We start from the raw sequence: 14003 nt of genomic DNA on the forward strand, positions 1-14003 counted from the left end.
AGTAGCTGAAAAGACCTTCAACACAGAACTGACAAGGTTCATCGCAGACAACGCTGTACTCGACCCTTCTCAATCCGGATTCCGCAGCAACCACAGCACCAAGAACGCCCTACTCACCACCACACACGACATCCGCACCCTCCTCGACCAAGGCCACACCATAGCTCTGATTCTACTCTACCTGTCAGCAGCATTCAACATGTCTCCGACCGCACACTTGCAGCCAGACTACACCATTCCGGCATTCGAGGAACTGAACTCAACTGGATCTGATCATTCCTCACCAGCAGAAGCCAAAGGATCAGACTGCCACCCTTCCTCTCCGAACCCACGGAAATCAACTGCGGAGTCCCAGAGGGATCATTGCTCAGCCCAACCCTCTTCAACATCTACATGGCCCCGCTCGCCGCCATCATCCGACAGCACGGCCTCCGCATAGTATGCTACGCCAAACGACACCCAGCTCATCCTCTCCCTCACCAAGGACCCCACCACCATCAGACAACTTCCAGGAAGGAATGCAAGACGTTGCAGCCTGGATGAGCAACAGCTGCCTAAAAATCAACTTGGTGAAGACTGAATTCCTCGTCCTCGGAACCACCCCATCGACATGGAACAACACTTGGTGGCCCACAAACCACGCCAGAAACCTCAGCATCGTACTCCACTCCTCCCTCTTCATGAACCGACAGGTCAATGCCGTCACCTCCAGCTGTTGCAACACCCTCCGCATCCTCCGTAAGACTTTAAAATGGATCCCCCCCCCGAATCGAGGAAGACAGTTACCCATGCACTCATCACCAGCAGATTGGACCACGGAAACTTCCTCTACGCCGGAATAAACAAGTCTTTACTCCACAAGCTCCAGATGATACAGAACACTGCTGCCAGACTCGCCCTCATTATCCTTCAACACGCGCACATCAGCCAACCTCTATGGAAGCTCCACTTGCTCCCCATCGAGAAAAGTCACCCACACTCACAAAGCCTACACAACCTCCACCCACCCAAAAGAAACCTCCGATCCGCCAACCTCGTCCTCACCAAAACTCCACGCATCCACAGAGCCAAAGCACGGGGAAGATCCTTCTCCTACATCGTGGCCAAGACCTGGAACAAGCTCTCGATTGACAGCAGACACGCCTCCTCCCTGAACATCTTCAGGGAGGCTCTCAAGACCTGGCTCTTCGACTAAATGGAACTGCAAACCCCTCTCTCCCCCTACCCCTCCAGTGCCTTGAGACCCTCACGGGTAAGTAGCACCCTTACAATTCCCTGACTGATTGATTGGTTTAGGAGAGACCAAATAAAGATTCAAAGTCTATCCAGCAATTCTGATTAAGAGGTTGAGGTTGAAACACGCCGGCAACTCTTCAATAATTGAGGGGCATTTATCCATTAAGAATTGATGGATGAACTTTGGAGCTCTGTTTGGTTTTTCCTAAAGGACTTAAGCCCTCATTATGGGACCTCATGAACAAAATTGATTCCTCCCCCATAGGCCTCATTTGGATCACACCATATTTTTTTTCAAGCTAGTATTCAATTATTTACATGTTATTATTGTTATATTGCTGCTCACACTAATAAATCTTGTAGCTTGAAACTTGAACATTAAACTCACTTTACTGACTGATAGTTCATATGTTGAACAGCGGGTGCCAATTTGAAACAATGTGTAAAAGATACTCTGGACTCAAAAAAGTATAATTCTAGATATACTTATCGCCTGACCTCACTCTAAAGAACAGTAATGACAGAAGTGAAATAAACAGGAAACATAAAGGACTCATAAACTCAAACCTATAAAAAAACAAAAGCGGTACAACCTGTACCATCAATTTTATTTCTAACACACAATGTTCAAATACCTTGTAACTGAACTGCACAAATATTTACAATATATTTGTAGTTAGGAAAGCACATTTTCTATGTAATTATAAAGTGTGATGCAAACAAAGATTTTAAAGGCATCAAAATCATTCCGAACGCTTTACTTGGTGATTTGCAAGTGAGAAATATGTCCTGAAATCTGATTTCCACACATTATCGTGCGGTGTTCAGCTAGTCAAGTAAGTAAAAAAGTCCAGCAGCCATAAAGTCTCCATTAAGTAACTGGTTTATTCCATACAACGCTCCAGCTCCATGTCTCCCTGCATCACCTGAACCACACTCGCATTCCAAACCCATTTACATCAGATCATGCTAGAGTACAACAACGGACCTACTCCAGAATTCCACCGCATGATGCCAAAAGTCTCCCTTTCTATATACAACACATGATAAAAGAACACTACAAATAAAGACCTAAACCAATAATAAACAACAAAATCCTTTATATACAATAAAGTCCCTCAGTCTTACAGGCTTTCTAGTACTTATACTCTATCATCTTGGCGAGTTCCTCAATGTATTGTGCTATACTTCTTCCCGTCCTCCTTGATCATCCACACACTTAACTCTCACTCCTGTATTCAAATTCCAAATACGATTATCTTCCGTCTTCACCACATTCTTGAACACTTTGATGACTTCCATAGACTTGCTGAATTTAGAGAACCGTTCATGGGTAACAGGAGCCTTCGTGATGCACAAAACGGTATAAAGAGAGAGAGTGACCCCTCTCTCTACACCGCAAGGGCTGAGAGGAACTCTCTAGAGGGAGTACACCCTCCTGTGTGTTAACACTAAACCACAAAAATTACAATTGTTCTCCCGCATGGGTGGTTCCCACCCTTTGGCGTTCTTTTGGGTCTTTATAAACATTTGAACCTGGTCTCCTCCCTGCAAAAAGCTCAGGGACACACGCGGACAGGTTACCGAGCGGGGCAGGACTCTTGATGGTGTAAGTAGTTCTGGCACTGCCACTTTGACTAAAGGTACGTGCGAGCTTTGCTCCAATGCGGGGCCAAGTTTTACTGGACAATGATCTGGCCATTGGTTCTTTTTGTGTTTCCTTTTACATATATTTTCGCTAACGTTCTGGGACATGTTTTATGACTACATAAGTGTGTGACTACAGGGCTACCCCATTATACGTGAGAGACATGTCTTCTCCCACATTGGGGTAAGAATTGCAGGGTGAATGAATTGTCTGTTTGCATTACACGGAGAGTGATAGCAGCGTTTACTGTTTTGGAGTGAGAGACACGGTTGTTTCACAATGATTTTACATGAGCATTTATGTGGATATTGACAGTATGCGACAAATGCCGCCACCACACTTGCTTTGATCACCTAGGTGAGTGTGGTAACGTTAAATAGTAATCTCCTACACACACCAAAGAGGTATGTTGGATGATGTCATTTTCACCTGACAGTTAAAAGTACACAGGTGCATTGACGGCCACGTCTCACATTGGAAATAACAGTGTTTCCATCATTGATACACTGTTTGGTTTCATTTTCTCCATTGTATTACAGATGGAGTACCAGACAAGATAAACTTATCGTGTCCAGAAAAGGAGCAGCTATTTGCCCTTTTATAAAAAAAAATAGTATAGGGAAATCCCCTTTCTTGTTCCAGGGAGGTTCTCTCCATCACACTGAAGAGATTCCAGCACCCTGCTGGGGCAGAAGTGGACTGAAATATGTTGGCACTAGGGTCTTAGGAACATAATAACCTGATTGACCCTGTCATTTCTATTTTTAATGTCCCTGTCGGATCCAATAATAAAGGGAAACTGGGATCTGCCTGCGGATTTTTGATCTTTAAACTCCCCTTGGCCAATTATCTCACGAAGAGCTCCCTGGAATATGGTCGAGCCCACCCTGACTTTTGGGCGTCAGGGTGATCGGATGATGAAGCAGGACACCACTAGGGTGTGTAAGGGTAAATAAACCAAAAGGATTGGTCTCCTTTCCCCACCGTCCAGTGGGTTACCTAATCTAGCTTCACATAGGGACTTCCCATTTCTGTCATGTCATGGTTCATTTCTTATGAATCACTGATACGATTCACGTAACAGGAGCCTTCACCACATCACCCACTTCAGTATGAAGACGCTTGGCAGCCTTCCTCTCATCCACATATCTCTTCCTTTCCTCCACCATCCTCTTCTCTTTACCTCTCCACTCACTATCGAAAACCCCACCCTCCACACTCTTCCCTTCATTCACCCACACTGGGGCTAACACTGTATTAGTTTTCCTCTCTCTGAATAATTCAAATGGAACTCCTCCCCTGACTCCATGAAGGGTAACTCCATATGCCCACAACCACTTATTAATTTCCACTCTCCAATCCTTTTACCACACTTCTTGTCATTTGTATGGCAACTTTTGTCATTCTGTTCAATCAGCTTTGTCCCCCATTCGTCTCAAGATGATACAGAACACACTTTTTATGTTTGAATCCTCTCTCCTTCAAAAATACACATATCTTTTGATACAAATTTGTACTCCATTTTCTGTCATTAGTGACCCTGATAAGTCTTCTCTATCAAAAACCTCTGATAAAAACTGTCACAATGCTAGAAATAACATCATTCACAATCTTCAGTTCTGGCCATCTGGAAAGTAAATCAACCAGCACAATGATGCATTTATCTTTCGCTGCCCCGCTCAATGGTCCTCTATGTCTACTGCAATTTCATCCCAAATCTTTCTTTGGCAGCCCCCTAATAACGATAGTCTGCTCTCTGGACCAACACACTTTGTTACTTGAACAACATTCCACACATACCCTCCCTCTCTGCCTCCTTGTCCATTGCTTGCCATCAGTAGTTCATCCGCAAATGTTCTTTGGCTTTGACAATACCATGATGACCATATCAATCAACTTCTTACAAAATGACTCTGAAAAGAACCAACCTAGATTCCCTATACACCATACCTTCATTCAATGACAGGTCATCCTTAACACACCAAAACGGTTTCACTTCCTCTTCAAACAACTTCTTATCCACCCAACATCATCATGTCCTTTTGCAGCATAACATCTACATTAACCTCCACCTTCCATTCTTCTCTATCCACTGTGCCTTTGCCAATGATGCATATCTTCACCTCATCTACTCCGCCACCCTCATCGACCATTCTAGACAAACAATCTGCCACCACGTTACTTTTACCTGGCATGTATTCCACTTGAAAATCATATTCCTGCAAAGTAATCACCCACTTCGCAATCCTGTCAACCCCTTTGTTCATGAAAACCTCCCTTAATGGTTTGAGATTAGTCTTCACTGTAACCTCCAAACAGGTTGAAACTGGGCTGGCCTCCTGCCCCCATGTTATTTTCTCTGTGACTCTGACTTGCCTTCCCATGTGGGTAATATTTCTAGCGATTCATTAATTTGTTTGTTACATGTAGATTACATTACATTCTGATCTTTGACTTGAATCCAAGGGGCTTGAACAGACATCTCCACAGCAGTTTGCTGATGCACATTTTCTGAAAATGAATGTCTCACAAAGTAAAATTTGATCTTCAATGGTAAAAAATTCCAGAAATATCGCAATTAACTTGATACCTCAGTAAAGAATAATTGGAGGTAGTCAAGTCCTATCCTTTTTTGGGGGAAAATTATGTCAAGCTGCCTGAATGACCTCGAAATCATAGTTCATAACATCTGTAAGACCAAATCACAGGCTAGTGAGTTAAGTGTTTTTTATTAAGTGGCTGGTCGAAAGTATTTTGCTCATTTACTCTGCGTATTGGGCTAAAAATCATTCTAATTTATTTTACGCTATAGAACTAATTGATGTGATGAAATTAGACTTAGACAACACTGAAGGGCAAATTTGAGGAAACTGTGCAGTTTTTTTAAAAGGCCGGCTACCCAGGCAATACAATTAGAATTAGGGTTTAAGATTGCTTTTCTACATGGTCTCATGGCTGTGCTACGATGGGATTTGCGGCTTTTGAAAAGTGGTGTGGTGAATTAATTAAGAAATTACATGTGAATAAAGACCTTTAAAGTGAAAAAGAAAGCTTTGTTTTATAGGAATTTTTATTTCACATTTAGCTTGCTAGAGTTGAACCAGGAATGTTTATATTCTTGTCCAGAAACACATTTACAAATCCCTTTACAAGCATTCCTATTGCAATTTAAGCCTATGTCTAGATTCTGAATACTGTCGTGGTAAAGCTATATTTGATATGATAACGAACTTTTCCATCCTGAGAAAACTACAACGATATTTGACATGGAATATAGATTACAGGGTTAGATATTTTTACACTCTATTAAGCTTAAATATTCTGCCTCTAAAAGCCTTAACTGCCAATTGGTCCAAATCAGTAAATAAGAATAATGTATGTAAGTTTTGTAAGTATGGTGTACAGGGTGTGAACCATGTATTTGTTTGTTCTGTATAGCTTCTTTTTCACTGCAGGTTCATGAGACCTCTGTTTTTAAAATATCATGCAAGAACGGCACTTAAGCCCCTCATTTAATGTTCGTTTCCACCTAATGTAATGTTTTGTATACGCGTTTTTAAATTTTAAATGTTTCTTAGATTTGTATTGGATTGGAGCTAATTGTACTTGCCAAGTCCTCTTTTATTGAGCCATTTCAATTAAATGTAGGTGTATTTTACAGTTTTTGCCTGTTTTTTTTACATATGTATGATTGTTGTCACTCTTCCATATGTGATACTTGCATATTATTACCGTTTTCTATACTATTTCTCAAGGGATCTCGTATGAGTTCCAAATCTTGAAATACAAACTTGAGTGGGTGTCCTCCCTGTGCCTCCCTGCTCCTGCTTGTAACATTGTGAGAGTCCATATCTTTCACGTCTTTCTATCGACCGCCCTGCTCCTGCTTCAAACATTGCCAGTCTGTATCCTTCATGCCTTTCTGTCTGCCTCACTGCTTTCCGTCTACACCACTGGTGTAGCTTGTAACATTGTGAGGGTCAATATACTTCATGTCTTTCTGTGTGCCTCCCTGCCCCGGATTGGAATATTGTGAGAGTCTGTGTGATTCGGGTGTTTAGATGTGCCTCCATGCACCAAGTTTGAGCATGGTGATGCCATTAGTGTTTTGTTGGCCTCTGTGAGTTCAGTTAGGAGGACATTTGTAAACAGTGGTAAATGTAGGGCTAATTAGAGAACATTCCTTGATACTGGTGGGGCTGTTTGATGTAATCTGTCTTCGAATGACGAACTCAAGTGTATGAGCCCTGTGTTGGGTGCATGGTCATCAGAAGAAGAATGTTGTAATGGTATGGTAAATGCTCTGAAAGGTGACCTAATCCTTGTATATTGCAATATATTTTCTGTTCTAAACCATTCATAGCGATGGTCGACCTATTGCTAGTTGATGCTGCCAACATCTGTAAAACACTCTCGTTCACAGTCCTGTTGATTTAAAAAAAAATAAAAAAAAATACTGTTAAGGTTTAAAAAAAAAAAATATATATATATATATATCTTTCTTGCTTTTACATCTAATAGGAAGCATTATGGCTGTGACCATGGCAGACCCATATTCCAGTGGAAAAATAAACAGATTTGTAGGAATATGCATTAAGCGATCGGGGTCAGGTCTTGGTGCTACCTTTGTGCTTCGCAATATCATAGAAGGACAGGGTAAGTTGTTGTAATTTTGTTTTTCTATATTGTTTGCCTCCAGTGTATATAAAACTGATGCTTTTTCAAAGTGAACTGGATATTATCTTTGACCCGTGTTTTCCTACACCTTGAGTCTACCACTTTGTCACTCCTAATGACTTCTGCTTTGAATGACCCTAAAATACACTTTAAAGTTGTATGATAATGCAAACCTACCCTCTGTGTATGCCAAAGGGGTACTACTAGGTAGAACGGCCTGTCACCAGTGACTAGGTTTAATTGCATAAAGTGAATAATAGGCATCTGCTTTTCACAGTCAATCCTGCCAGCTCTGCTCATGCTGCCCTGCTCTGAGGCTGCAGCTGTCATTTCTTTGCATACCGAGCCACGTCTTAAGTACTTGTGTTACAAGATTTCACATTGTGTACCCAATTGATATTGCTTATCTGGTTTCACAGAGGAAGATGCTCTCATATTAAATAGGCTTTTTCTTTCCAACGAATTGCCCAAGCAGATGAATTCCCTGATGTTTTTATGTTTTTGAAAGTCTTAGTTTTAATATAGCCTTATAGCCTGCCGTAGAGGGCTAAACTTACCATTTAAGGGCAGAGCAGTGAACCTATAACAAGGGAGCGGGACTTTAATGCCGGTATAGCCCGCTACAGAGGCTATTAGACTATTCCACCAAGAGAGGGCAGAATGTTCTAACAATTAAAACAAAGGCATCAAGTAGAATCTCCTCGGGCTCTGTGAGGTCTTTGTTCACAGCAACACCTGTGAACGACAAATTTGGAATGTTGGAGCTCCGGTCTTCTACCATCCGTTAGAAGCCCGGAACACTCCCTTGTTTTCAATGCAGCTCCCAATGTTCTAATATCTGTTATAGTCCCCTTTTCTGATTACGGTGAGACTATCGACCCATTGTGTATTTCGTCTGGTCGGATAACATTTCAAAGGCATATTCTTAGTTTGAGTAATTCAGGACGTCAACTTTTTAGTTTCCTGTACCATGACTTAAATAAATGATGATTCATGTTTTTTTTCTTATCAAGACCAAAAAGAGTGAATAAGTCTCATACAATATAGACTTTAACCACTTGGATGCTAATGACAAGGGTAACTCGTCATGGAGTTTCCATTGATTTCAATGGAAATTACATTGAGTTGGGATTTATGCCATAGCATCCAAGTGCAAGTTAAAAGCACTTTCTAACTTCCATGTTCTCAGTAAATATACTTCACAAAACAAACAGTTAGTGGATTTCAGTGTCTCTTTCATTTGGAAATAATCAATACTTCCTATCCTGGAATTGTTTCTCCTCGAAAAGAATACAGAATGATATAGTCAGGAGAATTTCCTAGACTTTCAACTTTTTTCTTTCCTTCTCAGTCCTTCCCTCCATTTCCAACCAACCTAACACTACACATGGTGCTTACATGGGAAACAAATATAGAAGCCAGAATACAGGAGAAATCCCTACCTCCAACCTGTTCCACTGCCTGTTTATACTGGTTGCTTTAGAAGAACTGTCTTCCCTTGTAAGTCAACCACTTCTCTGCAATATGTTTGCTGCTCTCTTCTTTAGGGTTTTCCCTAGCATTTGTAAAGAGATTGGTGCAAGGAAATGGAACTCCACTCCTCATTGCTTCCCTGGTTGTGTTTGTCCTTCCGTTTTCCTTGCATTTTCCTGCTATGGAAGTGTCTCTGAGGGCCTTCAGTTTGAATCTGATAGTGCATTCTCTGCCATCTCTTTGGCAAAGGCAAAGCATTCAAAGTGCTGCAGAAAGGCCACACAGGTAAACACTGGCTGTGTTTTTTGCATAGTGTAGGCCGGACTCACCAAAGATCATTGAAATCGTACTCCATCCAGCTTGCATTATCAGAGATGATAGGCATTAGGGTTGCTAAGCAAGTGACAGGTAACATTTGTTCTGGAAATGTGTACAAAGTGGAAGGCTTAATAGAATCTGTGACATGGACAGGTAAGTATTTCTCGCTTAGATCAGAAGAGCATAGAAAAAACTCACAAGTAGGCCTGGATGAAAATATTTTACTTGGCTGCAACTATAGTCCTAAAATACTGGAATCTTTCATAGATTCACATGCTTGAAACATTCCCTGTCGGCGAGATGGGAAGCCCCAGTAATCTAATGTTAAAGTGTTGGAAAGGGGATTTTTGGTAGGGGCAAATATAGATCTGCCCCTGGCAATAAGGCCACTAAAACAGTAAAGGGCTCAGAATAGGTCTTACAAAATTATTCCTATGCTCAACCCTTGGTAACGTGGCTGCGAGCAGGCAGGCTTAACTTCAAAGACAGGTATGTAAAGCATTTAAAAACACCAATTCAGTAAATAATTAAGACACAACACAAAATAAAAATCCATCGCCAATTTATAAACGTAGGTAATATTTTTATCTTTTAAATGACACCAAAACGAAACAAATCCACTGTAGGGAACCAGTGATATGAATTTTTAAAGATTACTCACGTTCTAGTGCGTAAAAACCAACAGTGCCCCTTTTAGTCTTTTTGTTTTCTCTGACAGGGACACCCCTTTAGAAATTGTTCTGGAGAATCACACCAGTGTGTGGTGCCGCCTTCTTCAGCAGGCGGGGTCCAGTTACAACTCCTTCCTTAAGTTCTGCTTGCGGGTCCCAAAGTATCCAACACACAATCCAAGGTTCTGGAATCTCCAAGAGGGTTCTTGAAAGTGTGAAACTTCAATTCCGCAATCCACTTGAACAAAACCCTTACAAATCCACTGGTACTCCAGGCTGGGAATTATTTGTGGGGTTGTCCAGGTGAGCTCTGTTAACCTGTAGCTTGCAGGGAGTCCACTCTTTAGTCCTTTTGAAGCAGGTTTTGATCCACAGGGCTGTAGTTTCCAATGGTGCAACAAGCATTTGCAATACAATAGGTCTCGCATTAGGAAAGTTTGAGCTATTGGTATTGTAAATGACAAATATTTTATTTATGTGTTGGTTTTGAAAATAGCAAAATGAATAGCTTTGTCGTTTACAATGCCAATATTTTTAACTTTCGCAAATGTGACACCTATATCATTTGTAATGCAATATGTGTTGTATTTACGTGACTTCGATGTATTGATATTATAAATAACAATGTTTTTAAAAAAAAATAATTAATACTTAAAGTTTTTGTAATTTATTATGGCAATAGCTTAAACTTTTGTAAATAACTGTTGTGAAGATTATGTTCAGTGTATTTTATTGTGACGACAAATCCAAGAACAGAAGTTAAATATTAACATCTTTTTGTGACATTTGTAATAAAGCTTGAAACATTGAGAGAACATATTTGAACCAGTTGCTGTTGAATGGTTGCACAGATTGATGCTGTGGTGGCGCTGAGTGATGTTGTGGTGGCGACGAGTGATTCTGTGGCGTTCAGTGATGTTGTGGTAGCGCATAGTGATGCTGTGGCGCCCCTGAGTGATGCTGTGGCGCCCCTGAGTGATGCTGTGGCGCCCCTGAGTGATGCTGTGGCGCCCCTGAGTGATGTTGTGGCGCCCCTGAGTGATGTTGTGGTGCCCCTGAGTGATGGTGCTGAGTGATGCTGTGAGGATGCGATAGATAGAGTGAGTGTGATAGATAGAGTGAGGGCGATAGATAAATAGATAGTGAGGTTGATAGATATACTGAGGGCGATAGAGTGAGGGCAATAGATAGATAGATGGTTGTGTGTTTGGGGGGGTTTCTGTGTGTGGGGGGGTGGGGGTGTGTGGGGTTTGTGTGTGTATGTGGGGGGTTGTGTGTGCGTGGTTGTGTGTGTGGGGGGTGGGGGAGCTGTGTGGGGGGGTGGGGGGTGCATGCGGGGGTGGGTGTGTGTGGGGTGTGGGGTGGGTGTGGGTTGTGTGTGTTGTGGGTTGTGTGTGTGGGGGGTTGTGTGTGTGGCTGTGTGTGTGGTTGTGTGTGTGGGGGGTTGTGTGTGTGGTTGTGTGTGTGGGGGGTTGTGTGTGTGGCTGTGTGTGTTGTGTGTGTGTGTGGGGTTGTGTGTGTGGGGGGGTTGTGTGTGTGGGATTGTGTGTGTGTGTGGGGTTGTGTGTGTGTGGGGATGTGTTTGGGGTGTTGTGTGTGGGGGAGGACGATCAACAGATAAGAGAGAAAGGAGAGAGTGAGAGAGAGGGAGGAGAGATAGAGAGAGAAAAAGCCATTTGCTTTGCTATAAAATACCATTAGCAAAGCAAATAGCTTTAACTTAATCAGAAGCGAGACCTATTGCATTTTCAATGCTTGTTTTCGTACAGCTATCAGAAATCTTTCATCTGCATATCTAACATGTCATGTCCATCATCACCACTGTCTTCACCTCATCTTTCTGCATTACTTCCTTGTGTCACAACCTTCTGCTTGCTCACTCAACTCTCTCTCTCGTTTCCCCTATAAATACAGCAGTATTTAGACAGCTGTGTATCTCCTTCCCATAAAATAATAATTACAATTGGCACGTGTGACAGTCGGTCTATGCACTCTGCAGAGAAGCTACAGATCGGATGAGGATGTGGACGAAATAACTTTTATGACCTACCGAGGGGTACTGTAAGAAAAGTTCTCTAACGTCAGCCTCAACTCCAGAGTTACCAATTGTGCACTAAATTGCAACCCACCTATAATCTGAACTCTTCCAGATACCTAGAAGCAACTTCGTTCACAGTATGTGCTATAAAATTATCAGATGTTGCACGAGAAATGGAAACACATCTGGAAAAAGGATTAACTCTTAGGAAATGCAAGATCAGGTAAAATGTTAAATATAAACAGGAACTGCATCACTTATGTGGATTACCATAAGGGAAGGCTTTACCATAATATGTGCTCTCTGTAAGGAGGCCAATAATTGGATGAGCATGTGGTACGATCACTTTTATGAGCCAGCAAAAGGCACTGTAAGAATCTCTCACTGCCTTAATACTCACTCCAAAGCTTTTCAGTCATGCTTCATAATTAATGCAACCACCCATAAAGTGAATGCATGCAGACGTATAGAGGACCCGCTTTTCTCTTTTCATGCACAATGCAAGGGTCTTAATTGAATGGAAATACACTGTAGAAGCAGTCAGTATATATTAATATGCACAATGCTAGATTAAGTAAAGCAGGGCTGGACAGGGTCAGGAAATGGGCCCAGCACCAAATTAAAAGTGGCACCCATAGGCGAATCAGATAGCTTAAAAAGTGTGCACGATTTTAAATCGTGGCAGTCTTGAACATACAAAGGCACGCCGTATACTTGGTTTGAAAGGTATGGGAGACTGCATGTTCCTATGCTTGTTGCAGTCAATGTTTGTGGTAAACATGAGGGTAATCAACACTAACAAAACATCCTTCCAGTTAATAGAAGAGGCCCACAAGCAGCTAAAAAAAACGGAAGCACTTGTTTTATGTATGAACAAAATGAGTATGATGTCACTTCCTGCCAAACTTAAGCAATAAAATAATGCGCGAAAACCTCCTAACCTGCCAGGGAGGTGTTCATTTGCAAATATTTGCTTTTCCCAAAAACGAAAGACATGCTTTATAAATACATTTCCCCAACTTCTAAGCACCCTTTTATACTGAAGGAGGAAAGTGGTATTTTCATTTGGTAACATATTAAGTTACACCTATCTAGCATATTGTGGATATTATAATTCACAGTTCGGTTTTACGGCTGCGGACTGTATGAAGCACCCGGGCCTTTAGTCGTGTTATTTATATCTCCCAAAATTCCTTGGTGATGTGTAATATAATAATTAACTGCTGGTAGTATGTTATTCTAGTTGTATTACGAAGGGTTGCATTATTATATAGGACCGGTCTTAGTTTTGGCCTTTCAGCCCATAACAAGTGTTAGCACTCCGCCTGGTGGTACTGGTTTAGTGTACCTCATGAGTATACGAGTCTGTGAGGTGGGCCCCGAGTTTTCTAAGTGAGCCCTCTAACTTGTTAATAAATGTATTTAGGACATTGCAAAGGTACAAGCAAGCTTCGCCATTGAACCACGTTAGGGAAACAAACGTATGATCGAGACCATTCTGCCTTCGCCAGACATGTAATAGAAAGCAATCACCCTGAAAGTGCTTAGTGAGGCGGCGGAAGTGTTGGTTAGAGCTGGTGATTCCTTGCATGGCTTGTGAGGGGGCGTGTGCATTGTGTCCGGGGCTCGAGCCGAGCTGCACCTTTTAATATGCAAATGTACGCAGCTGTCAGAAGCAGCGGGATTCCTCTCACACTCTCCTGTGACTTCCCCCTCGGTGGCGAATGCCCCATGATAAACATTAACTGGGTTGGAATTTTGTAAATAGCTCTTAACCACAACTGAGTAAAGCAGTTCTACATTACAGACTTTTTCAAGGTTGTATTTTATCGCGTTTAAAAAACACAAGAAGCACGGGAGAAGAAAATAAAAAAGATGCGCAGAGAGAGGCAAAGCAGTTCTACATTACTGACTTTCAAGGTTGTATTTCATCGCGTTTAAA

At 41.8% G+C, this 14003-nt stretch overlaps 1 protein-coding gene across 1 annotated transcript in view; it reads left to right on the forward strand.

The window, feature by feature from the left end:
* Positions 1-14003, forward strand: part of MRPL19 (mitochondrial ribosomal protein L19) — a 75087-nt gene that overhangs the window by 25612 nt on the left and 35472 nt on the right. Inside the window, exon 4 of the mRNA XM_078647697.1 lies at positions 7406-7540. Within this exon, the coding sequence (XP_078503823.1) occupies positions 7406-7540 (135 nt within the window). The remainder of the gene's footprint in view (positions 1-7405; positions 7541-14003) is intronic.

This window comes from Lissotriton helveticus, chromosome 6 (genome assembly GCF_964261635.1).
Source record: "Lissotriton helveticus chromosome 6, aLisHel1.1, whole genome shotgun sequence".
Classification (NCBI taxonomy): Eukaryota; Metazoa; Chordata; class Amphibia; order Caudata; family Salamandridae; genus Lissotriton; species Lissotriton helveticus.